Genomic DNA, 25,989 nt, shown 5'->3' on the forward strand with positions numbered 1-25,989 from the left:
TTTGGGAAAATATATTGTTCTCGAAATAATTTGCTATCGTGGCAGGCCTAAACACATCTAATATATTGAGCGAGAGCAAGAGCAATGGATGACAAAAATATTGTACAAACAGTATAAAAGAGAATAAGTGCAATAAAAATGTGCAATATAGCTGAGACTCATTCTTTCCGGGACTCACATAGTCTCAAGTGTAAAATGATCTGTTTTATTTTGTGGTTGTATTGCCCTTTTTATAAACCGTGTTTTAGTTCCTGCTTATGTTTAATGTTAATAACGCTATATTTTACCTACCTATTGTTGTAATGCAACACTTTTTTTTTTATTTAATTTTTTTGAAACATGCTTTTTAAATAACTTGAATTGGATAAACACCTAAGGCAATGACACACATTGGAACAGGCTTCCAAACTATGGCTTAGTGGTGCATTTTTTATTTTATTTTTTTTGTCTTAGTGTACAATGTTCCAGAGTGCCGACACGTATGTTCCAGACTTGTTCCATCTCAAAGGTGGACTGACATTCTCCACTCAGTTCCACTCTCTGTGTAGTCCACCCCAGCAAAGTAAGCTGCTGCTATAAATTCAACATTTTTCACCCTTCGAAGCAGCGAGATTAGAGCTAAATGAAGCACATGGAGGCCGATGCACTACCATCAATCTTTCACTCATTTATTTCTAATCATCTTTTTCTTCTATTCCTCCTTCACCGCCCCTTTTTCATCCATTACAGATTTCTGCAGAGCCATAAAAGTAGACAATCAGACCATCAAGATGTGCTAAGTGAGTGCGTGTGTGCGGAGTGAATTCATCACAATGTGCGTGCGCAGAAATAGATTGATTGGGCCATGGTAAATGAGCAGATTTATATCAATTATCTCAAAAGATGTAGAAGTGATAGCTTTGTGCTCTCACTCACGTTAATGCTTTGGAATGCAAATGTTAAAAGAACAATGTCCGTAACACAGCCGTGGACGAGAAAGTAAAGCACTAAACTTTCTTGTACTTTAGCCTCCTGGGCCCAACAGGGTGAATGCTGAGAGACGAGCATTCATTACTACTGGGTTGCAAACGAGTCATAAAAAGATTGGGTAGGCCCAACTATCTGCATGCAAACAAACAGTATAAGGCGTTAAGGTTTTCTCACACCGCACTGCGGCGCAGTGTGAAAGGTCAGTTGGGCGGCAGCGTGCTAGGACGACTGCGGCGGTGACAAGCTTGCCCATATGGAAGTGCTGACATTCATATCTTATCCTACTAAAATAATTGAGATATCTTGCGATGACATTTTTTTCCGTGTCACACAATGTAGTTTCCACAGGATCATTTTAATACGGTCGTGCAAGTGTTTGTGTTTCTGAGAAACAAGGAAATGTCATATTTATTGATATGACATCATTCTGCTATGACCTTTTGTTTCAAAATGTGACTTGTTTTCTTTTCAATGTGGTCCTAATGTGCTGCCCTAGTAAAGAAAGGTAATCGTGAAAAAAAAAAACAACGTATGATTAAATATTGATAACTAAAATAGCGTTGAATTTAAGGTCAAATGAGTGCCGAACATTGGTGAAATGTGTTGAACTAAAGAGTATACCTTCAATTCATTCGTTTCATTACGTTAAGCTTGTTCATGACTTCAAATGTTTTGTTTCGAAGGAATGATTTAACTGGCTTGTCTCGATTGCAGACATGATCGTTGTGTACTTTTCCACTCTGCCGACCGCTACGATAATACTGTATGCGTGCCAGACACAAAGCGGTCTGTGGGTGGATGCGAACGTGTTTGGGGGTGCTTCTTGATAAAGCGCTGACCGCGTTCATCCGTGGCAGATGATGTACAGCCTGCCGTCTCTCCAGGCAGATTGGCTTTTCTGGGCTTCTGATTTGCTGAGCGATGGGGCCGGGACCTCACACACACACACACACACACACACACACACACACACACGTTCTACCCGGATTTTGTAGTATTTTTATGAAAAAAAAAAAAAAAAACGCACTGATAAGCACCAATACACACAAATACAGGAACATGCATATACATATACACAGCGTACGCACTGTATTATTTCCCCGGCAAAGCCTTTAAAGGTGACCACGTGGAAATCGATCTCAATTTCTAAAGAGCAGCAACGTATTGTTAAAGCCCCTCTCTCTTCTACACGTATTCTCACTTTGTTCCCAGGTGACCCACTGACACACAGCCCAAGCCTCTTCTCTCTTATCAGCCACTGTTTTTGTCCAATTGTCTCTGCTATATACACAAAAGGCAGCCCAACAAAAGCCTGTGTGTGTGTGCGTGGTGTGGTTTAAGGTACTCGAGCAGCACAAAAGCGAGCGATGAATGAAAGCCCACCTTCATTTAAGCAGGAATCACCCTTGTCCATCCACATGGTGATGAATTCAGATGCTTTAATCTCTCTCTCGCTCTCTCTCGCTCTCTCTTGCTCGTGGTCTTCAGGCCTCCACTTGATTTGCTAATCAGAACCGCATTAAAGTAGCTACAAGCGTCACCTGTTGGGAAACTGGGACGGTCAAAGCTATAACTGTATTTTATTTTTATTTTTTTTAGGTCTATAGATTCCCTTTCCCATATCAAATCGAAGTTTAAGAAGAAGAAATGACCTCTGTACACGGTGCAGTAGTCCCGCGTCTTATTAAGGTGTAAAGTGACGTGGAAACAATGCAGGTGTGGAATTGGCACTCATATCACAAATGAACACCCGAGAAACAACAAATCTTCAAGTGTCAAAATACAATTCCCATGAGTATTTGGAACCTTTGGATTCCAACACAACAGCAACCCCAGAAACAACAACCGGATTTAATGGAATCTGCTTATGTGGCGTTCTCAGCTGCTGCCTCACTCACAAAAACACTATTTGGGATTAAGTGCTCTCTTTTTGTAATTCCTCCTGGAAAACACTTGCATCCTGATTACACTCAGTCATTGTATTTTAGGAAAATCCATCCTTTGTTGGTTTATATGACTGCAAATTGCAAACCATTTCCTTCAAATGTGGCTACATATCTGGCGTCCTGCTGGACTGATCCTTATTTGTCCTGAAATGTTAACATTTTAAATTCAGACATTTTCGAGTTAATACAAAAAAAATAATAATAATCAACCGTATACACGTAAGGCTAAATCATTCTTCAACTATGACCCCTTGACATTGCTAAAACTGAAAATAGTGTCTTTGTAAACAGCGGTTTGACAAAGCTCGCATTGGATCTCATTCGATTGCGCAAGTGGTCATCATGTTGTGACCTGCTTGTATATACAGCGCTGCAAGTATATGGTTCAGAACGAAGACAAAGTGACGCATTTCTTTACTATTTCAGTTCATTTATTTCAAAAAGGGGATTGATTTTTACTGAGATTAAAACAGCTGACCTTTGATCTCCAGCAACAAAACACTGTCCTATATATATATATTTTTTATTTATTTTTTATTTAATTTTTTAGGTAATCAATAACTGCTGATATGCAGTGTTGCTTCCAACTCCAAACTAAAGCTTTGTAGATTGTATCGACATACTCCGGTTTTCTTTGCCCACTGTATTTTTCTTGTGATTATTTGTAGCTTTACTTAACTGTTATATGACATATATTGCTTGTTAATGTTGTTTATTTTATGCACTGGCATACCAAGGCAAATTCCTTGTCTGCTTTGCACACATTCTTGGCAATACGCATCAGTCCGATCAAATCTCAAAACAATCGATTTTTCGAGAAGGAGAAGCGCAGGCAAGATGATTTGCCCCACAGCACAAATGTATACAATGAAATGATACAAAACTCACAGCATGAAAACGCCTTTGGTCGATAATTTCTTACACTTTTCACATAATACATTACAGTTGATGAAAAATGGCTTTTGTGCGTCCTGAACAATTGATGCACGATTGATGCACGATGAGACCTTTTCTTGAACAAACCTGATGAGAAAACTCCTTGGAGTTTTTTTGTTGTTTTTTTTTTTTTTAACGTTGTGATTGTCCTTTAGTATATATGAATATTGGGTCCATATATTGGGTCCATTCTCAGGAGAATTTCGTACATTTTTGCATGGTATGCAATGCACTGGAATTAGTCGAAGCCAGGCGCATTGTTTTTTTTTTTTTTTTTTTTCATTTTAGGAAAATAAAACCCTTTACATATAATCCCTTTCCGATTTCTGGCAAAATACTGCATTGTACGCATTGGGTTTGTATGGTTGTTTAAAAAAAAAAAAAGATAATAAAATAAAAAAAATGCCTGTTGCATGTGTTTTGTGTTTGTGGAGTGTGTGTCAGCAGGACTCCAATTTAGCTGGAATGTCATCGTACTATATTATGAAATAGCAGTGTTTGATGAAATGTAAATAGATTAGAGAATCGATGAAAGTCGTGTGATGTGAAGGGCAAGTTGAGAAGCGCATTCTGTGGGAATTAATGGGACAGATTTCTCTGAAAACCTCATGCACCACTTTTACGAGGAACATACAGTACAGTTAAAGGGGACATCTTTTGCCAAATCAACTTTTTATAGCATTTGGGATGTAATACTCTCTCTATGGTGCTCCAGTAAACGTGAAATATGAAAATTGTCTACGCATTCCTGAGTTAGACATTTTTCTGCTGAGAGGCCTGAAATAGGATCGTTTGAATTTCTTAAATTTACACATGACTAGCGAAGACCTTCGCCTACCTCTCTGCTCCCGAGCCAGGGCTGTCGCCATAACAAGTGCTCTCACAAGTGGGTCTTCTACACGGAGGCAACCCATCAGACGAAGGGGGGCATATGGAGAAAGCGGATACAAAACTGGGTCAAACAGAAGTAACTGTCAAAGGGGCCTTTTCTGGGCTATGACAAAACCAAGGGGATTGTTTGAAATTAAATTGACACTCTATGGACTTCTAAATAGCCAAAATACGGGACCTTTAATATAGTTATTAATGTTGACATCTCACACTATTAAAACACCATAGAAATTAAACTTAAGAAGCATGTCTAATATACTTTATCCACGTGCGTGTTCAGTGGATTGCAGACCACCAAATACATTCCAAACGTAACCACACATGCAGTAACAAAATAAATACAATTGATGCTGGGTTCAGTGCTCTGTTCCACCTCCCCATAAAACCTGATTCCACAGTGACAATTCCCTTGCTGAAGCTATATGCCCCACCTTGCATTTTCCCCCTAAAGCTGCTTTTAAGATGATGCGCTTTGATTAAATCTGTTACAGTTTAAAGCTTCATCTCCACTTGTATTTCCCAGCACTCGATTGTACTTGGAAAAGTACATTAATACAGATGTCATGCCTTAAAACATCAATGTGTTTGTCATGTACGCATACTTGCAGGAATGAGGTCATCCCGTTCAAAATCCAAAGACATAATCCACTCCCACCAGATTGATACATTTGAGATTAATAGAAAATCTTGTTTTCGGAAGCCATTTGTTGATACTCAAAAGCTACATTGGGTGGGGAGACGGTGACTTAATGTACACGCTGCATTCTGACCAGGAAAGATATTGCGAGCCTTTTGCTTGCCTCAGTAGTGTGTGTTAAAAGTGCATACAGTTGAAGTGAAATTATTTTCCTTTTAACACCCCAACGAACAAATAGTTTCCCAAAAACATTTAATTTCTAACCGTTTCAAATGACAGAACAGGAGGAAAAGTAGAGAGTAGCCTACGTCTGCGTCATTGTCTTCTAGTTCTGGGTTGGAATCTCGGCTCACGCCTTTAGGAACTCCCAGCGAATCTCTTCGACCCCCGGGGCCTTGCCACCGTGGAGCTTTTGGACCACCTCGGTGACCTCAACCCCAGAGATAGGAGAGCCCGCCTCAGAGAACCCACACTCTTGCTTCCTCATGGGAAGGCGAAAATGATTATTTTCTAAAAACAATCAAGTTTTTCAGTTTGTACATGAAATATCTTGCCTTTGTAGTGTATTCAAGGAAATATAGGTCAAACACGATTTGCAAATCATTGTTTTCGGTTTTGATTTATGTTTAACACGACGTCCCAACTTCATTGGAATTGGGGTTGTAATAGGATGGGGTGGTATACAAAGGCAAATTCATTAAAACTGTATGAAGTCAAATAATTAATGTTGTTCATTTTTCTGTTTATTTACTTAGGATTCTAGCAAAATAAGATCGATCCAACATTATACATTCTTGATCATTTTCTAGATCCCCGTCTAGATTTGCTTGACCATCTGTTTTGAGTGTTGATGTACAGCTTCCACGAAGGCGCCCACATTCTCCGGGTCCATATCGGGATAAAGACCGTGGCCCAGATTGGCAATATAGCCTCTGGTGCCAAACCCTTCCAGCATGTTCCTCACGATGTCTGAGATACGCTCCTAAGAAAAATGGGGGGTGGGGGGAGGTCAGACAAACAACTTGGGATATATATATATCTTTTTTTGTTGGTTTACCTTTTCTATGAACTGGGTCAGATATGAACTATTTTTTGGCAAACAATTATTATGTTGAGTGTGACAAAAGTTTGACAAAGTATGGTAAGAGTACAGACGTGAAAAACAGAAAGAATAAAGAAGGGCGGTATGTTTATGGGGGGTTGAAAATAGGAACACAATTTGGAAATGAAGAAAAATGAAGCGTTGTTGCTGGATTTTCAAATAACTGTTCTCTTTGTTGTCGTGAATAATTTCTACATACACACATACGCACACATGCATCCACAAAAGGAGGATCCAAAAAGAAGTTTAGTTTGTTACCTTGGGAGCATAAAGCGCACATGGGTCCATGTTTCCCTGAAGGCTAACCTTTCCTCCTGTCTGCTCCCTGAATAGGAAAAAAACAAAACAAACATGGAAATCCACATGCACACACATACAGTATTACTCATTCACATGCAAATACATCAGCCATTTCAGAGAACTCCACCAAATCTCTTACAAAGGAATCATTTTAAAGCGGACATAATGGCTAATTTACTGCATCATCCCTAGCCATCGTGGTAACAAAAACAGTACCGTCCATTGGCCTCGCGATGTGTCGGGCTGGAGGAGAACAAGCGAATTTCAGCAGGAAAAGAACAACTTGTGTGTGTAAAGTGTCTCCAATTATTTACCCTTGGAGTATTTTGACAGAGGCTAGTCACAGACATGTTTTTTTTTAAACACCTGCAAGCTGTTTTATATTGTGAAACAATATGCTAAATGTTTCCTTTAAAAAGGTCATTCGGATTGCAGACGAAGCTCAAACACGCAATCTGAGCCAAAAAAACAACAACAAAAAGCAAACTGGACGAGTGTATTCAGGTCTTTGAGATAACATCCTGCATGACAGCAGTTCATCTTTAAAGTTGAACTCAACTCATTTTTATTTCTAAATACATGTTTGTCGTTAAAACCGCCAAAGACATAGAACAATTTAGTACTGAATTGTTGAGATATGGCTTAAAATGCTTTTTCATCACCTCAGTTGGCTGTTTTTTTTTGGTGGTTTTTTTAGCCACGTGACATCAGCAGAGTCGGGCGTATACTTTCTCACAGGAGGCCCGCGCCCTTGTACCACGCAGTGGCCATTTGGCGGAATTGCCACTTTCTGATTCCATCCATTTTCTGAGCCGCTGATCCTCACCAGGGACACGGGCGTGCTGGAGCTTATCCCAGCTAACTTTGGACGAGAGGTCAGGCACACCCTGAAGTGGTTGCTACCCAATCGCAGGGCACATATAAACAAACAATAATTCACACCTACGGGCAATCTTCAATCATCATTTTTTGTCTGAATAGTAGTACTTGCACAGAAAGCCAAAGAAAAAGACGTCACCTAAAGTCATGCACGTACGTTTTTTTGTTTGTTTATATATATATATATATATATATATATTTTTTTTTTTTTTTTTTTTTTGGGTGGTTGGTCTTGGTCTTAATTTTATGACCTTAGCGCCATTCGACTTCGGCAGTTCCACTGTACATTAGTTATCTGTCGTAGCATTTCAGTTCATTCCACTTATAAGCAGGCGTCGGTGCTTTGCTCAAAGGCACCTTGGAGGCAGTCAAGAAGCAGGGTGTCATTTCCGTCCGCAGCGGGATTGGAATGATGAACAACCTCTCCTGCCCCAAAGCCCAAGTCCTCACAGATGAGCTAAAGGGCGTCTGACTGATGAACAAGTTAACCATTACTAAGTTCCGCTAGTTTTTCACCAAACATCAAAACCTGAGTTTCCTGCTCTGTTCATCAAACACAGTGCGCTGGTTAATAATTACCAGTGTGTGTGCGTGTGTGTGTGTGTGTGTGCGTGTGTGCGTTACCGTGCTGAGTGGGGGTCAATGGTCCAGTCAAGCCCGACCACTTGGAAATGAGACTGAGACAGAGCTTCAAGTGCATAATGAGCATCTTTTGCAAAAACGATCTGCATCACACAAACGCACACGCACACAAACGTCAATACTGTACACTGAAACTTCCTGAAGGCTCAACAAAACATGTTGGTGGTGAAATGCTGCCATCTATTGGCCAAAAAACAAAACAAAAACAATGACAATGTGTGAATCTTGAATGAACCTTCTTGGGGCAGTAATAGAAACAAAGCATTACAACCAATAACGCAGATAATTATAACAAGAGAACGAGGAGAGAAAATATGTCTGAATAATTCAAGGAAATTAAAATAATACATTGTTATATTCGGCTAAATGTCTGGATGTGTATGTACTGTATGTGGGCGTGTTCTCTTACCATGGGAACTTCCTGTCGCGCCTCCTTGAGTTTCTCTTTGACACGGCGAGCAATGTCGTGAAGGTAAGGGAGAGAGAAAGTTTGAAACTCCACCGGCCCCAAGATGCCGGCGTGGGACTCGAAGACCTGCAGAGCCTGGACGACACAGGCGAAGGGGGCATCGAGAGAGACATTTTACATAACGAAAGGAGGGAAAGTTGCCACAAAAAAGCAGTTCTTGTGCGATGCTGTGACAGTGTTGATGCTTTTTGCATCACTGACCGAGCCAAAGGCAACCCAAAAAACTAGAAACAGCTCTTGGTATGGTGCGGTACAGTTGCACTGCATACTAAAATTGATATATATAGCACATGCCATACACAAGGTAACTCAATGTGCTTTGCATGATTAAAAGCATTTAAAAACAATCAAAAAAAAAAAAAAAAAGCTTATAAACATTTACAGAGAAAAATAAAAGTACAATTAAAACAGTGTACAGTGGAAGAAATAGCATTAAAAAATGGAAATGCTCTAAAAACCATGAGGGGAAAAAAGAATAGTTTTTAACCTGGACTTCAAAACATGCCCACTTGGGGCTGACGTCACTTCTGTTGGCAACTTCTTCCATTTGTGTGCAGCATAATAGCGAAATGCTGCTTCACCATGTTTGCTTTGGACTCTGTGCTCCACTATTTGACCCGAGTCTGTCGATGTCAGAGACCTAGTGGGTTTATATGCCATTAGCTTTTCTTTCATGTATTCAGGACCCAAACCATTTAGTGATTTATATACTAGTAGCAGAACTTTAAAATCTATTGTAAAGCGGATGGGGAGCCAGTGTGGAGACTTTAGAATTGGAGTAATATGCTCTGACCTCTTTGTTCTGATCAGAACCTGAGCTGCAGCATTCTGAATGAGCTGCAGCTGTTTAATGCTCTTTTTGGGGAGTCCAGTAAGAAGACGATTACAATAGTCAAGCCTTCTTGAGATAAAAGCATGGATGAGCTTCTCCTGGTCAGCTTGGCACATGCAAGCCTTCACTCTGGATATGTTCTTCAGATGGTAGAAGGCCTCACCGAACTCCTCCCACACCCGAGTTTTTGCCTCAGCGATCACCAAAGCTGCATTCCGCTTGGGCAACTGGTACCCATCAGCTTCCTCAGGAGTCCCACAGGCCAAAAAGGACTGATAGGCCTGCTTTTTCAGCTTGATGGCATCCCTCACCGTTGGTGTCCACCAACGGGTTCGGGGATTGCCGCCCTGACAGGCACCAACCACTTTACGGCCAACAGCTTCGGTCGGCCGCCTCAGCAATGGAGGCGCAGAACATGGTCCGCTCGAACTCAATGTCCCCCGCCTCCCCCAGAACATGAGCAAAGTTCTGTCAGAGGTGGGAGTTGAAACTCCTTCTGAGAGGTGATTCTGCCAGACGTTCCCAGCAGACCCTCACAATACGTTCGGACCTGCCAGATCAGACTGGCATCTTCGCCCACAATTGGAGCCAACTCACCACTAGGTGATGATCAGTTGACAATTGAAATGGATATCTGACTTCAAAAGCGGTCATTGGCGGTCAATACAGCAGTAGATGGAAGCCTTTGAACTGAAATATTTATAACGTTCAAATGTAGTTATACAAGTTAAAAAGTAATGAGCCCAGTTAAATGTAACCTTTGAATAATTAAAATTTTTCCCAGAATTTTTCAGGTTGTAGTTTAAATACTTGTTTGAAGCTTTATTTATAAAAAAAATAAAATAAAAAAAAAATAAAAACATTTATTGAAGCCCAGGATGAACCGCTGAAGATGGTCTCCCTCTCCTTTGCCTGTCACAGAGGTCACTCAAAGCAGCACCCGAGCACTATTGCCACGATTAACAGCTGACGTTGGTCTGCCGCTCTTTGGCTTGTCACGGCGATCACCTTGACACCCACTTTTTGATTGTGCTGTAAGCTATTGCAGCTTTCCCATCCATATTTTGAACATTATGAAAATGTTGAGTAGTGATTCCCCTCCAAAAGTAACAAATTCAATCACAGCTCTCTGCTTCTGACGGGCATCCAACAATGTCATTTCCAAGATGGGTGACAGGAAGAGGACAGGGTTCAACAAAACTTTTTTTTTTTTTTTCAAACAAGTATTTAAAATACAAACTGTGACAATTTCTGAAAAAATTTTATTATTAAAAGGTAAAATTGAATTGGGCACATTACCTTTCGACTGGCCCTCATACAAATCATATTTCAGGATGTTTGTATGTTCTCCATTGAACATCAACATACTGTATCTGTATCGGCATGAGCAGAAGCCTGACCTGGGCTCCAGCTGCCACCTGGCCCAGCAGATACTCGACAATAACATCCGTGAGCATCTTCAACAGCACGTGGCTGGCCTCGGGATGTCGATACAGCCAACGCTTCGCCTTCGAGTGGGTGTTGGAACCGCCACCTTCTATCATATAAGACATGAGCGTCCACTGTTAAAGGAACGTAAATCGATTAGAGACAAAAATAATAAGTTTTCAACATCTTCAGAATGCCCTTTCAGAACACCTCACCGGTGCTCCAGTGAATCCTATCAGTGGCACTTTGCCCTCAATCTTGTGTCTGGTCAGTGTGATGGCTTGGAAAACGTAACCCAGTTCTTTGGCTACGTCTACTTTCACACGTAGACGCTGCAGGTCTTCTGGCTCCTTCAGGGGCTCTGGGAATGTCGGACCTTTGCCTGGCACCATCTGGACATCCATACCCATTGCCTGAAGGGAGGAAGGCAATGAATGAAAGACAAATGAATCTATGCAATCTACAACTTTCAATTTCACGATCAAGTTTCAATAAATGTTCATCCATTCAGACAGATGGATGTCAATGATTTTATTTCTTGACTGCTCCTGAATTTCTTTGGATCGTGTGATGTTTGTTGCAGCTTTTTTAGAGCTTTCGTCCGACTTGGTTTTGTCAAACAGGCTCTGTTTAAGTGTTTTCTTGAATGAACAGGTCTGAAGGTAACCAGGCTTGTGTGTGATCAGTAAAAATGAACCAAATGTTGTGATTAGCCACAATTAATTCATGATTTAATAAGAGGGGTAATTACTTCCAGGTAAGGTCCAGGTAACTTTGAGTACCGGTCATTTTTTCTTTGGTTTTTTTGTTGTTTTTTTTAATAAATGAAATCACCATTTTAAGTTCACATGGGTGACATTTGTCTGATATTTACATTTTTTGATTATCTTAAACAAAGATAATCAATGGGATTATTGGTTATCTTTGCTTAAGATAAAGTTAGTTTTGGGAAACTATGCAAAAATCTAAGAATTTGAGAAGGGGGTGAATACTTTTTCACGGCACCTGCCTATGTGACCCATGAAACGACATCATAACTACATAAGGGTTAAAAGCCACTAGGGGGAAGCAAAGCAGGCAGTCACCAGATAAAACATTACAACATGGAACCATGGGACTGCAGGCATAATGGCAATTTTAAAAAATTTTACATTTTTAAATTGTTGGAAAGCACCCATTACAGTAGTGTATGTGCAGTATGCATGAGTAATTCTTCATAACTAAAGGTTCAGCCTATTGTCATATTACGTGCTTGTTCGCCATGAACCTTTCATTTTTTTAGTTAGTAGACAATGTTTAATAAACAGCATGTGATAAAGCTTACCTGTGGCACAACAAGGATGTCAGAAAAGATGATGGCAGCATCAAATGGAAAACGCCTAAGAGGCTAAAAGACAGAAAAACGGACACAGTTAAATCTAAATGAAAACAATATTGATACGATAATATAAACATGTGATGGAACTAAACATAGACTATAAACTCATTTTAAGTCTGGAAAAGTGAATCTGTGCATCGATGACATTATTATTGCAGTTGGTAGCACTGCAGCGACTGTTGCTACACTGTTTTACTTGCATCGCAGTAGATTGGTGGACGAAAACACTTTTCTCGAAACAATATTACAAAACACGGACAATTGAGCTCAACAATTACCCAATAAATAAATAAATACATTTCATAAGCTTCAAATTTTGAAAACAATGTTTAATATGTCTCCTTTGAAATTGTGTTTAGGAATGAAATGTTTTACATCAAATGTCACTTAATCAGCAGGGGTGAAGCTTAAAAATAACTGCTTCGAGGTGGGACAGCAAGCAGAAACTTGAGAAGAGTCTACCTTGAAGGTTAAGATGAGAAGATAATTCAAGTGCGAAAGCAAACAGTAATGCCATACCTGCAGTGTGAGCTCACAGCAGGCGTCTGGTGAGCGGCACGTTTCAAAAAAGTCCTTCCCTGCCCTGAACTCGCGAAACTCTGCAAATATGACAAAATGTTAATAATCACAATTGATGCTGGACAGATATCCAGCTGCCGTGTTAGTTCAACAGAGCAGAAAAGAGATGCCAGTACCGGGTAGGTATCTTCCGGCCTGTCTCATACACCAGACGGGGACATGCTCGGTTTGTTCACCTCGAGCTGCTCGTAGGAATGTGTCATTCTGGAGTTGAGGGAAGTCTTCAGGGCTGGGAGGAACATCAGTCATATTCATTCTAAGCGGTTCGTCGAATAAAAAAAAAAAATAATAATAATGCGGCTCAGGCTGCGACTGGAAGAAGAGCATCACTATTTTCGATAAAGACCTTGGCCCGTTCACGCTGACTCGAAGTTACAAAATCTGCTTTTTATATATGGACGGTTGTAACAAAAAGAAGGGTTAGTAGCCAGCACATATTAACCCCTCGCCGTCAAGCTGCGTTATCAAAAGTACAGACGTCCAACTCCCCAGTGGTGGCCAGGACAGATAAGACTCGCGCGTCTCTTATCGCCTCCCTGCACCATCGAGGCAGTTGAATAAAAGGCAGTGTAAGCAATGCATCCCTAAATCCCACGAAATACAACATCAGCAGCGTGTCTATTCACAAACAACAACGCAGACAGTATTGTTACTGTTGAACCATGCGCTTATGTTGCATTAGTTGTCGCTTATTTGAGGGCAAATACATTGAAAGGAAGGATGTTCGAGACAATATAATATTTATGTTCAATGTTGAATATTGAACAGCTCGAAGACTGTAGCCCAGTCCTGCTCTCCTGGGAATTACTCTTAATACAATGAATACACAATTTAAAAGTAGAAACCGCAACATTGCATGTCATATACTACGAAAGGCCGATAAAACATGGACATGATGCAAAACAAACAAAACAACAACAACAATTTGCTTTCATAACGATGACTGAAGACTGTTTTCATAAGGCCACTGACAGCTAACGGCTAACGTAGCTGCATCGCAGCTGCATCGCTGTGGTTGCGGAACAGCGCGAAGCGGACTACTCACAGGATTAATTCGCCCTTGCTCATGTCGGCCAACCCGAGGAACAGACGAGCTTCCTTTTAGAAGGCGTCAACTGAGACGTGCACCTCTCCGACTGACACTTCAACCCCGCTCAGGCTCCGTCTGCAACTGTCACTCGCAGGGCGCGGCCATCTTGGACCCATGTGACCACACCGGAACCTCCATACATTTCAAAATAAAACGAGGATTTCTCCGGATATTCTGGTTGCCACCTACGTTTTCAAAGATAATGCACGTTACGTTCATTCAAGACATAAACACTCAAATGAGGTGGGAAAAAGGGTTCATTTAAGACTAAAGTGTACATACATGTGATGTGAGAGTGAATGCTTGCAAGTTCTCCACGCGCATTTTCATAATATTTTATATGAATTAACGACCAATAATGGCGATCCCTGAATGGGATAAGCGCGACTTGAAAAGGCACGGATTGATTAGATAAATCATGTTTATGAGATACACAATATCACCATGATATTTGATACATACATATGTGGTGCAAAAACAGAATGGCAGAGTATACAAATCATCACACAACATATACACGCACACACACACACACACACACACACCACACACACACACACACGCACGCACACACACACAGTTTTCAACAGTTTCGGTGCCTCTTTTGGTTAAGTTCAGGTTTAACATTCAAGCTAAAGCATCTCCACTTGGGTAAGAGTGATATTGGGACAACGCAAGTTTACAACTGCTTAAAAAAAAAAAAAAAAGGAAGTTGAAGTACTTCAATATGAAGCAGGTGGTCAATGACACAAGAGCCGAACAGCTATTTTGAAGAAAATGTTTTGTGCAGGTTGAGATGTCGGTTGATGAGTGAATCTGACAGTTTAAGAAAATTCAATGATGAAGCAGTATAATTGCTATACTTTCTTAGACTGACTGTCAAGTGGCCATTTTCACAAGTAACTTTCATAAATACAACACCAAGAGGCGCTCCAGTCAGAATGTAGAGCAAAAAAATAACCATCTGTGCGAAAAAAGTCTCTCCAACAATCTGCCTCTACGGTTGTTGCTGATACTGTCCCTCGGTGGAAGTGTAATAGTCATCCAGGACGCTCTGCATGTACTCAAAAGTGGGCCTATCATCGGGCGCGCTATTCCAGCAGGACATCATGATGTCGTACAACTCAGCGGGACAGTTGTCAGGGCAGGGCATCCGGTAGCCACGCTGCACTGAGGACATCACTTCTGCTTTTGTCATACCTGAACAAAATACACAGGAAAGGGGGTGCAGTTTGTCATTTCCTTTCAAGCTACTGTGGTTTACGATGAAAATAAATAGTGGTCAACATGGAGCATTTATGACAAGTGCAGGGATGTTAAGATTTATAATGTTGTGACAATGTATTTTGGCATCTCGGACGTCCACCAGATGGGCTACACTCGTCTACACCTCCAGGCCCCCTTCCATCCACCCTGTTGTGGACAGGGTTGGTTTTTAGGCATGTCTGGAATCCGTCCCTTGGGGGGTTTATGTCATGATCAGTGTTTGTGTGGACTGGTGGATGATTTCAATTAGATTTAGTTTTGTTTCATGTTATGTATTGTTTTCTTGTCTCCCATATTCAGGTCTTCACTGCACATCCCCAAAAACATGCATGGTAGGTTAATTGAAGACTCTAAATTGTCTGTAGGTGTGACAGGCATAGGAGCTGAAATATCAGCTTTCCCGGTCTAATATACATGACTTAATGTTCACCTGGATAAGGCATTTTCCCAAGCGTAATAAGCTCGTAAAGCAGAACTCCAAAGGACCACATGTCTGACTTGATAGTGAAAGAGCTATAGTTTATTGCCTCAGGTGCAGTCCACTTGATGGGGAACTTCGTTCCTGGGGAGGACAAACACATCACATTCTTGTAGCCAAGATAAGAATTATTTTTGTTCTCCTTAACCTAATCATTATCAGGAATGAATTCCATGTGCCAGTCATATCTGTAGTCTACGTAGTGTTGTGTGCTATACAGCAAATGCGGCATTTAGCATTACACTAGGCACGAACAAAGAGCGTCAGTACATCTATTTTACTGTGAAAAGTGTGTGTAAAAAGTGTGTAAAAAGCAAACTAAAAACAAAACCGATGAAACAACACTAAAGTCATAAACACACACACGCACACACCCTCTTTTGCAGTGTATTCATCGTCACTTATGACTCTTGCCAGTCCAAAATCGGCAATTTTACAGAGCAGGCTCTCTGACACGAGAACGTTTGCTGCTCTCAGGTCTCTGTGGATGTATTTCTTCCTCTCTATATATGCCATGCCTTCTGTAATCTGCAACGGATTGAGGAGAAAAACAACGATTTAGAGGATTATATACCGAATGCATACAGGTGTATGATTGCTATCAACATATATGAGGAAAGAAATGTTATTCATAAATCCAGAAGTTAAATCAACACACACTACATAATCCATAATTCAGTTGGGACAAAATGGAAATGCATTGGAGCAAAGGATGAGGTACTCAGATTTGTGTGAGGGTCACCTGTGCTGCAAAATCCGTGAGCTTGGGCAGTTGCAGTTTACAGCCTGCGTCACTCTTGAGGAAGTCAAGCAGGCTCCCTAACGTGCAGAGAAGAGGAAAAACACATCTGGAATTTCACGTTCAGGCATAAATGCATGGCCATATTCTAAATGATGAGTCCAATTAAATATCCATCCATTTTCTGTTCGGTTTATCGCCTTTAGGATCCCGAGTGAGCTGAGGCCCATCTCTGCTGACTTTGGAAATTAAGTGAGGTAACACCCTGGACTGGTCGCGAGTCCATCACAGGGCACATGCACTGTAGACAAAACAACCGCTCATACTCATATTCACAAATATGGACACTTTAGTCGTCAATTGACTTAACAAGCATGTTTTTGGAATGTGGGACCCATGCAAGTACGGGGAGAACATGCGAACAACACAGCAGAGCCGTAGCTGACATTTATACGCTACACTACAGAACTGTACTAATGATGTGCTAAACCCTCATCCACTGTGCTGCACAAAATTGTAAATTATGAAATATTTGCAATTTTCTTTTGAGTAGCTACCCACAACACACCCACACCAAATCTGCAACCCGCCAGTTGAGAATGACAAACCTATGATATATAAAAAGATCATTGTTGTGCAAATTCCAATGAAGTTGGGACATTGTATAAAATGTAACATGAAACAGAATACAATGAATTGCAATTCATTCCAACATGTATTCGATTTAATACACTACAAAGACAAGATATCTAATGTTCAAACTGATGAACGTTCTTGTTTTTCTTCCTTCCAAATATTCTCTCTTTTTGAACTTGATGCCTGCAACACATTCCCCCCAAAAAATAAGGCCGGGAATTTTGAGGAATGCTAAAAAAAAAACCCCACACTTGTTTGGAACTTTAAACAGGTGAACAGGGTATTTGGACATGGTTGGGTAAAAGGAGCATCCCCGAACGGCTCAGCTGTTCACAAGCAAAGATGGGCGTGGTTCATCACTTTGTGAACAACTGGGTGGGCAAATAGTCCAACAGTTTAAGAAATAACTGCAAGGAATTTAAGGATTGCAGCATCTACAGACCATAATATCATCAAAGGATTCAGAGAATTTGGGAAAATCTCTGCACGTAAGACAAAACCAACATTGAATGCCCATGCCCTTTGGTGCTACAGGCGGCACTGCATTAGAAACTGCCATCATGGTGTAAAGGATATTCCCACGTTTGCTCAGGAACACTTTAGAAAACCACCGTCAGTTAACGCAGTTCGTCGCTACATCTACAAATGCAACTTAAAACACTACCATGCAAAGCGAAAGCCATATAGCAACAGCACTCAGAAAAGCCACCAGCTTCTCCGGGCCCGAGCTCATCTAAGATAGACTGACGCAAAATAAAAAAGTGTGCTGTGGTCTGATGAGTCAACATTTCAAAGCCGAAGAAGAAAAAGACCATTCTGATTGTTATGAGCGCAAAGTTCGAAAGCCAGCATCTGTGATGGTATGAAGGTGTGTTATTGCCAATGGCACGGGTGGCTTGCACATCTGTGAAGTCACCATTAATGCTGAAAGGTTTTCGAAACATAAAGGTTTTTGAGTAACATGTGCTGCCATCCAAGCAACATAAATAATGTTGACTTTCGTTTGTAATGTAGTTTACCATTTGCCATGAATTCAGTGATGATGTATATTGGCTGCGTCTTTGTCACGACGGCGTAGAGACGCACAAGTCTTTCATGCTGTAGCGTCTTCATGATGTTTGCTTCTTCCATGAAGGCTTCCACCGTCATGGTGCCTGGCTTCAGCGTCTTCACTGCTACTTTGGTTGTGTTGTTGTAGTAAGCTGACGAAAAAGACAGCCAAAAATGAGGTCATGAAAAATTAAATGTTCTAAATGTTGAGTAAAGAGATGCAATTAGCAAACCGCCCCGTGGCCGATTCCTTGCTAGTTTTGCATTGTTCTACTCGTGGCATGAGGCCGTGTCTGCAACCCACAGATGCTGCTTACAGTCGGTATTGCAACTCCTCCAGGACGGTGCATCGCTTTGGCCTGACGGTTTGCTACATCTACCAGCACATGGTTAAGAGGGTGAGGACATACCAGTAAATAGGGCAGTACCCAGAAGTGGTAGAGACCGTAAGAAGGCAGCAACACAATATGACCCGATCTGCTCCTTTTTGCAAGGAGGAACGTGATGAAGATCTGTCTATAAAATCTATAGAAATCTACAAGTTTCTTGATGTAGCATTGAGCTATGTGGTATAATAATTTACATTCTTAAATTGAGGCTTAAATATGCCAAGTATGTTGTCAGTGTTCAGATTTGTTATACGAAAAATCCTAGATGAGAAAACAAAAGCGGGTATTATTTCATAATCCGTGTTTTTGTTGACTTTGGCATTGTTTTGATTGGATTTACGTAGTTTTGTTTCATGTTGTGTCCCTTGTTCATGTCTTCCCAATCTGATTGCTTTGTCTTTGTCTCCACCAATTCGCTCCCTCCAGCCACTTGTGTCACATCTCTCGTTCTCTCGCCAGTCTGTTTTTATTTAGTTACTGGTTTTCTTTCATTCTCGTTTCATTGTCATTTGCCGTGTCATGTTGTCCTGTCGTCTGTGGTGGTGAGGCTCTTGAATTTCTTTGTTACTTCTTGCCTTTTTGGACTTGATTTAGTTCCCCCCCCTCTCTCCTGAAACCATACGTTTGTTTGCCATTTTTTGAATGACCTTTTTTTGAGATTCCGTACTCCTGCCTTGCCTTGCCTGCTTCCCTGCACATGGGTTCACCTGTGTATTTGCCTGCAATTTCCTTCAAAAACACTTTGGTCACTTTGTAGGGCTTCGAATTCTGTTTTGCAAATGATTAATCTGATATTTTAAGTATGTGAACAGGTTTTCTATATTCTGATATGAAACATTTTATGATGAAAACACACACATTGTTATACCAGCGACCTTTTTGCCCATTGGATGTCTGCCCTTTTTCTGAAAATGAAATAAAATAATCTTTAGTTCTGTTATGTGCTTTCTTTTTTTCTTCCAAAGCCACAATAGGGGAAGTGAAACTTGAGTTTATGTTTTTTGTTTAGGCCACAGAAATGTACAGTATCTCTCTTACAAAGGCAGTGGATCTCCTTCTGTGGTATTTGCAGTCCAACTCAACATTATTCTCAGTGTCATCTCTTTTGTAGTTCCTCTCTCCATACACACCCATCCAGACTTCTCCAAACTGCCCAGCTCCGAGTTTCTTCACCATCGTAATGGACTCCTTGGAAATCTCCCAGGCGTCCTTATCCCACGGCTTCTGAGCTTTCGGCTTTACGCATGGACGGTCCAGTTTACGACACAAGCCATCTGCTTTGTCTGAAAAATACACAGACATTTAGACACAAACACATTTAGTGGTATTTTTAAACTAATATTCATGACAAACTATAAAACTGATTATAGATGGCAGCACTCCTTCCCCCCCCAAATAAATAAATAAATAAAAATCAGTGGATAACAAGCACTTACAGTATGGTTGCAACTATTAGAACACTGGAAATAATGTGTAAAGTATCTGTACTTCACAATCAATGCTTTTGTTGTGTGATGTAATGAAAATATATTTCCAAAAGGTTTTTGAGAGGATGGCTGACCGATCATTGTACACCTCAGTACTGTCCTTCAAAATCAAGAGCTTTCTTAAGTGCATTCTTCTTCATGTGAAATGCATTGTTCATCACAAATACAAATCAGACATTTATGCACCTGGTAAGATAATCACTAATTTCAGGAAAGTGAGATCCTCCTTTGCCCAAAGTCGTACTCACTGTGGTAGTGTTTGATCATGGTGCCGATGTCAGGGAAGGAGATCTTTGGAGAGATGTAGAAACCACCATTATCCAACATTCTGATCTTATAGTGTTTGACTGATTCTGTTGTCTGGTGGTCAACATCTCGTATGGACAACGACAAGCTACCTTGGGACAGAAAAAATGAACAGCGGTTTTAAGATTAGAGTCAGACGGCAGGAGGAAGGCTGTCACAACAGAAATTGTGAAATTGGCAAATAATTATGGAGGTGCCCTTCAATGCCATTGTGATTTCCTTACCTTTTGAAGTTTCACTTTCCCTGATAAGGAAAGCCCCAGGTTTGTTTGCAGGCGCCAGTAGCTGCCTCTCGGCATCTTTTCTGGTAATTTCCTTGAAAAACCACCTGCAAAGGATGATTATTAACTCTGTGGTTGGGACGTGGAGGTTTTTGTGCCAAAGAATTAAACAAAACAAAAAAAAAGGCAAAATAATCAAGGGCAGCACCGTGTGTAGTCGTTAGCTCATCTGCCTCACAGTTGAGAGGTTCTTAATTGGAATCCCGGCTCAGGCCCTCTCGTGTGAAGTTCTCTAACGGGTACTCTGGCTATTCCAAAATATTTATAAAATGTTAATTGATTTATCACATTGTTCATTAATTAAGCTATTCCAAATATTTTGGCACTCTCGTCATATAACTTAGAGGTGCAGTCAGGGACACTGCGTAAATGGGAGTGAATGTGTCCTTCGGTGGATCTTTTGTCGTACAGTTCACAATTGTAAAAATGGATTACTAGGAAAATGATTATTTGTATCAGAATCCTTTAGTTAAAACTGTACAATCACACAGTCGTGATATGGACTTTATTTTGTTTTGGAATATAAGAATAGATCAAATAAATATTCTGTTAAGATAGTCAGCCAGAGCTGCGAGGAATGCAAAGTTATCGATGTCCTTTCACCGACGTTCCTGTCATACTGTGTTGCGTGATTTTGTTTGCGCATTAAGGACAAAAGTCCGTTTTTTCTTTTTAATTCCTCATTTTAAAAAAGACCATTCAAGCAACCCATTTTTCCACATGTTTTGAGATTGTAGGGTGAAAGCTGCAGCAGGCCACGAATGCGGACTGAATAGGTAGCAACGATGGGAAAATGAAATGAAAGGGAATGGCCCATCAGCAACATATTAAGTGAAAACAAAAACAAAAAAGAAGTATACTAGTACTAGTTCATTTTTGGAATGGTGACCTTAGTTCAAAATTTTGAATTATGAACTCAAGTCGTTCATTTTTGGAATGGTGACGTGAACGTCGAACACTCATCATTCCCTATCAAAATGAGTGAACAAGAATTGTGATTGAGCCTCACAAAGGCTCTTCTTGAAGACTTTTGGAAAGCCTCCTCAGAAGTATGGATGCTCTTAAATTGTTGGAAAGGAAACACAACAAAGTCCACATATGTATGTACAGTATATACGTATGCACAGACAGACTCACTGCTCTGTTTCCATGGTGTCTGCTTGGGCAACATAATTGGATGGGATGAAGCCCTGTTTGTCAGATGTCAGCGATTTGACTTTCCACCACTCACCGTGTCTGCAAAGAGTGTTTAAGCGCAATTGTTGTATATTTTCATCGATGAGTCCTGACTCGCATCCTAAATACTGGGAAAGGGTTTCTGTGCTTCGAGTTCAGACACTCACTCCTCAAGAATTGTCATCTTTTCTCCTTTTGTGAAACCAAGGTCGTCAGGATGTACAGCTTCATATGGGTAAAGGCCCACCACTACCTTGCCAATCTTGTGTTGCTCTGAGGAGAGATACAATGTTTGTTAAATGTTACAGTTTGTCATAACTGAGCGACACTGAATTTGCTATTGTCCAGATATACAGGTATTTCCACTTTAAATGGAACCGATGGATATATGCCGCTGCCCTGCGGCTCTACAAACAGGAATGATATGCGTCTAAAGTTCAAACTGTAGCCTTACATACATGACACCAAGATTTCAGCAATATACCGGTAACCACTTGTTTTCTTTTGCTTTCTTGTATAAGGACAAGTTTATACAGAGAGTGTCGAGAGAAGAATAATGTCAGAAGAGTAGAAGAATATACTGAGGTACAAGTTATGTGAGGTAAGCTGACTCATAAGTCATCACGTATTATCAAAGTTAGGACACATTGTTCAATAATATTTGTTTCTAATCTTCTGTAACAAATTCAGACAAAAAGCAGCACAGCTACTGTCAGTACATATGGCAGAAAACGAAAAGCAAAATGGGTCTGCCAAATGTGATATTGGAACTATGTGTTTTAACCAATATTTTCAAATAAAAAACTAAAATAAGCCAGAGAAAATAATTTAAAAAATGGCATACCCTCCATCCTTTGAAATACCTGGCCAGGCAACATGGTGTGATTCTGTAACAGGAGACAGACATGTTCAATTGTCTGTCTTCCTTCCTCAGGTCGTATTAAATTCATGACATACTGTCTGCTGACTGATCTTCTCCTCGGTGGCCTCGCGCAGCCTGCTGTTCAGTGTGGACTTGATACAACCCATAATGTCTAAATGGGGAAGTGAAAAAAGAAAGGTGTACTGGATCGTTACCATGTTTTTTACTGACAAAAACAATGACCCAAAAAAAAAAAACTGTATTTCTAATGTCTGGGTGCCAAGCTCGATTTTCAATTTGATGCATTTTTCTTTCTTCATCACAGTAACTTTATTTTTAAAGAAAGGTAAATACTGCAGAAATGTGTTTGCATCAAATGACTCTCTATTGATGTATTTGTACTTTATCTACCGCGGACTCTGCACGTCTCTTCAATTCAGACACATTAAGTTGGCCATTTCACCTCAGAAGCCAAGCTATTGTTCTTGGTAAAATTGGGGGGGGGGGGGGGTTAATATGGAGCTGGTTCGCCCTTTGGATGTCCCCTTTTAGTCAAATGTTCTTCAAAATTTTGGCACGTATGTTAAGCGTGTGTACCGTCATAGACTTTGCTTTGTGCACTATTGCAAACTAATTCTGGGACAGAAAAAGGGCAATCACACAGCATTGTCCAAAATGCAGAAGGATCAAGAGTAAAAAAGAATTAAATTGAATTGCTTGATTTAATAATTGCTTAATAGCTTTACACACATGATTTGTTCGGTCAAATGAAGATACATTCACTGAATGACAGAGATTTTGTGATTGGCCCTTATTCACCAATGGGTATGAAATAAACTAGTCAATGAGTAATCGGAACGTGTAGCACTGATGGTTCGAAAATTTGGGGGAGAATGAAGTTTGAACCAAAATGATTTGAAGTGATGCATAAAAGTCATGTTTTGTTTGATTAAAATAACCTGCAAAAAAATTGCATTTAAAATTTGGGACAGAATGCACAAAAAAAATTTAAAAAATGCTCTGAAAGGGTCCTTTCTCACTGCCACGCCTCATCGTGGTTACGCTCATCGATGCAGTTTACACCTGCCATTCAGATGCGCTATTTAAAGACGCGAAATTAGCCTCAGTGTTATGGAAGCAAAGTGTATTGTGTTGTAAAATGGACATTTCAATCCCAATTGGCTTGTTCCCCACTAAAGGCAACGCCATACAAACTCTGTCATTGTCCATATACCGGCCCCTGTAATGGTCTTGTAGGTCATAACAGTGATACAAAACATTGGCGGTTGATTTCATTGATGGTGTTGGAGTGACAGAGATCACGGTGTCAATCAATACAACCTACACAGACGAAAAACAGAAGACAGTGCCAGCGAGTTCGGAGGCTGCTGTGGAGGATTTACTCAAGTACAAGGTTTCGAGTACACTTCGCGGGATTTTAAGTGCGGTTTGTGCGGCTGTTTTGGTCCCGTGCAAATGGTGCCCTGCTTTTAGTGAGGTTGTGAATATTTTCCTTATTTGAGTGTTTTCATTTAACTTCGGGCCAGAAATGATTGTGCCGCATGAATTTTGCCTCACAACAAGTGATTGCTATCCTGCGACATGACACGGAAAAATAATCCCAAGCAATTCTGTTGATCTACATTGCTGCAACTGCTATCGAGCGATGACTACGTTTGTAAAATGAGGTCAGTGCTCCACATTTTGTTTTTGGGACATTTTGAAGAAAAAGACGTACCGCAAGTAGTTGAGTTTAACTTTTCTTTGGCCTATCAAAGTGGTTGTTTCTCTGCCGAATGTTTTCCTACAAAATACGACTGGTCAACTACTGACTGCAAGCAGAGTCATTTGATCTACTGGGGGGGAAAGTACATAAAAATGAAGGTGAAAGAAGGTGTTCCACAGCGCAATAATGGGTTGTTGCGCTTTGTTGGGTCACTGCCTCAGGTTATATTTTTAACTTGACAGCAAACAGCCGGAAACGAAGGATCTGAACAGATTAGGAGCCTGTGCACATGCACACGACACACTAGACAATGAGCCACCGAAAAAACTTCCTCCTTTAGCAATGGACCATGTCAAAGCCTGTATTGAAAATGAAAGGAGACAGCAAGAGTCTGCAACTCAAATATTATCAAGTTTCATTTACAGAATGAGCTTTTGAAAGAAATAAAGGCTTCACATCTAAAAAAAAAAAAACAAACAAACAAAAAAAACTTATCTCGTAGAAAAGAAATGATCCTTTATGGAGAAAGGTGACTAATTTTAAACAGTAGCCCCCAAAAATAGACCAGCGATAACATCTTTACAATGCATGCCCCCTAATAATTCACCCATGATAGCACACAATGACTAGATGCTGGTTGTTTTTCCTGACACGTCACACACATTGTCCTTACCTCTTGATGTGTGAGCAAGCCGTTAATGCGCTGTGAACACGTTTCCCGGTCCTCAGATTGGCTGTGAGCTTTTCCACCTGGCTGGCCCACTCTCACTCACGAAACTGCTGGTGTTGGTCTCGGCAGGCGGGCCCGCCCCCCACAATGAGGAACTTCACAAAAACTGGTTGCTTTTTTTTTTTCTTCCTCATTGAAACTTCCTGGTCCAATTGTCTAATCATTATTTGCATAATCATCGACGCACACACATACATATACGCGCACGGGTACATAATACAGACGGCTTTTGGAAGCTTACTGTACATTTTCTGGCCCAAAGATTAGGACTGCTTTGTAAACGTATGGAATACCTGCCTTTGATTGGCACTATTATAAATATGTACAGTGGGTACGGAAAGTATTCAGACCCCCTTCAAATTTTTCACTATGTTTTATATTGCAGCCATTTGCTGAAATCGTTTACATGATTTTTTTTTTCCTCATTAATGTACACACAGCACTCCATATTGACAGAAAAAAAACGGAATTGTTGACATTTTTGCAGATTTATTCAAAAAGAAAAACTGAAATATCACACAGTATGCTTTGCTTTTGCTGTAACACTCATATATTTAACTCACCTATGGTCACGGGCTGTGGGTCGTGAACGAAACAACAAGATACAAACGGCCGAAATTAGTTTCCACCTCAGGGCGTCCAGGGTCTTCCTTTGTGATAGGGTGAGAAGCTCGGTCATCCGGGAGGGGCTCAGCGTTGAGCCGCTGCTTTGCCGCATAGAAAGGACCCAGATGAGGCGTCTCGGGCATCTGGTTAGGACGCCGCCGCGGATGCCTCCCTGGTGA

General features: G+C 40.7%; 2 protein-coding genes across 5 annotated transcripts; both read right to left on the minus strand.

The window, feature by feature from the left end:
* Positions 1 to 4,238: 4,238 nt before the first annotated feature.
* Positions 4,239 to 14,199, minus strand: urod (uroporphyrinogen decarboxylase). Of its 4 annotated transcripts, none has more exons than XM_061695109.1 (10): positions 14,034 to 14,199; positions 13,165 to 13,217; positions 12,929 to 13,008; positions 12,356 to 12,418; positions 11,247 to 11,444; positions 11,004 to 11,165; positions 8,712 to 8,846; positions 8,285 to 8,385; positions 6,740 to 6,806; positions 4,239 to 6,361 (listed from the first exon to the last, which is right to left on the minus strand). In XM_061695109.1, the coding sequence occupies exons 1-10, from the start codon at positions 14,054 to 14,056 to the stop codon at positions 6,197 to 6,199; spliced, it is 1,047 nt and encodes a 348-aa protein (XP_061551093.1). In that variant the 5' UTR covers positions 14,057 to 14,199; the 3' UTR covers positions 4,239 to 6,196. The 4 variants fall into 4 exon arrangements, with proteins under 4 accessions (XP_061551093.1, XP_061551092.1, XP_061551089.1 ...); XM_061695108.1 differs by having other exon boundaries at positions 13,165 to 13,244; XM_061695105.1 differs by having other exon boundaries at positions 4,240 to 6,361; positions 13,105 to 13,244.
* A 130-nt stretch (positions 14,200 to 14,329) lies between these two features.
* lyn (LYN proto-oncogene, Src family tyrosine kinase) lies at positions 14,330 to 25,238 on the minus strand. Its single transcript, XM_061694020.1, has 13 exons — positions 25,148 to 25,238; positions 22,844 to 22,920; positions 22,731 to 22,773; positions 22,054 to 22,159; positions 21,848 to 21,946; positions 20,654 to 20,757; positions 20,372 to 20,521; positions 19,767 to 19,919; positions 18,217 to 18,399; positions 16,565 to 16,641; positions 16,197 to 16,350; positions 15,775 to 15,906; positions 14,330 to 15,278 (listed from the first exon to the last, which is right to left on the minus strand). The coding sequence occupies exons 2-13, from the start codon at positions 22,913 to 22,915 to the stop codon at positions 15,076 to 15,078; spliced, it is 1,476 nt and encodes a 491-aa protein (XP_061550004.1). The 5' UTR covers positions 22,916 to 22,920; positions 25,148 to 25,238; the 3' UTR covers positions 14,330 to 15,075.
* Between the last annotated feature and the right edge of the window lie 751 nt (positions 25,239 to 25,989).

The sequence above is a fragment of the Phycodurus eques genome, chromosome 13 (genome assembly GCF_024500275.1).
Source record: "Phycodurus eques isolate BA_2022a chromosome 13, UOR_Pequ_1.1, whole genome shotgun sequence".
Taxonomy (NCBI): Eukaryota; Metazoa; Chordata; class Actinopteri; order Syngnathiformes; family Syngnathidae; genus Phycodurus; species Phycodurus eques.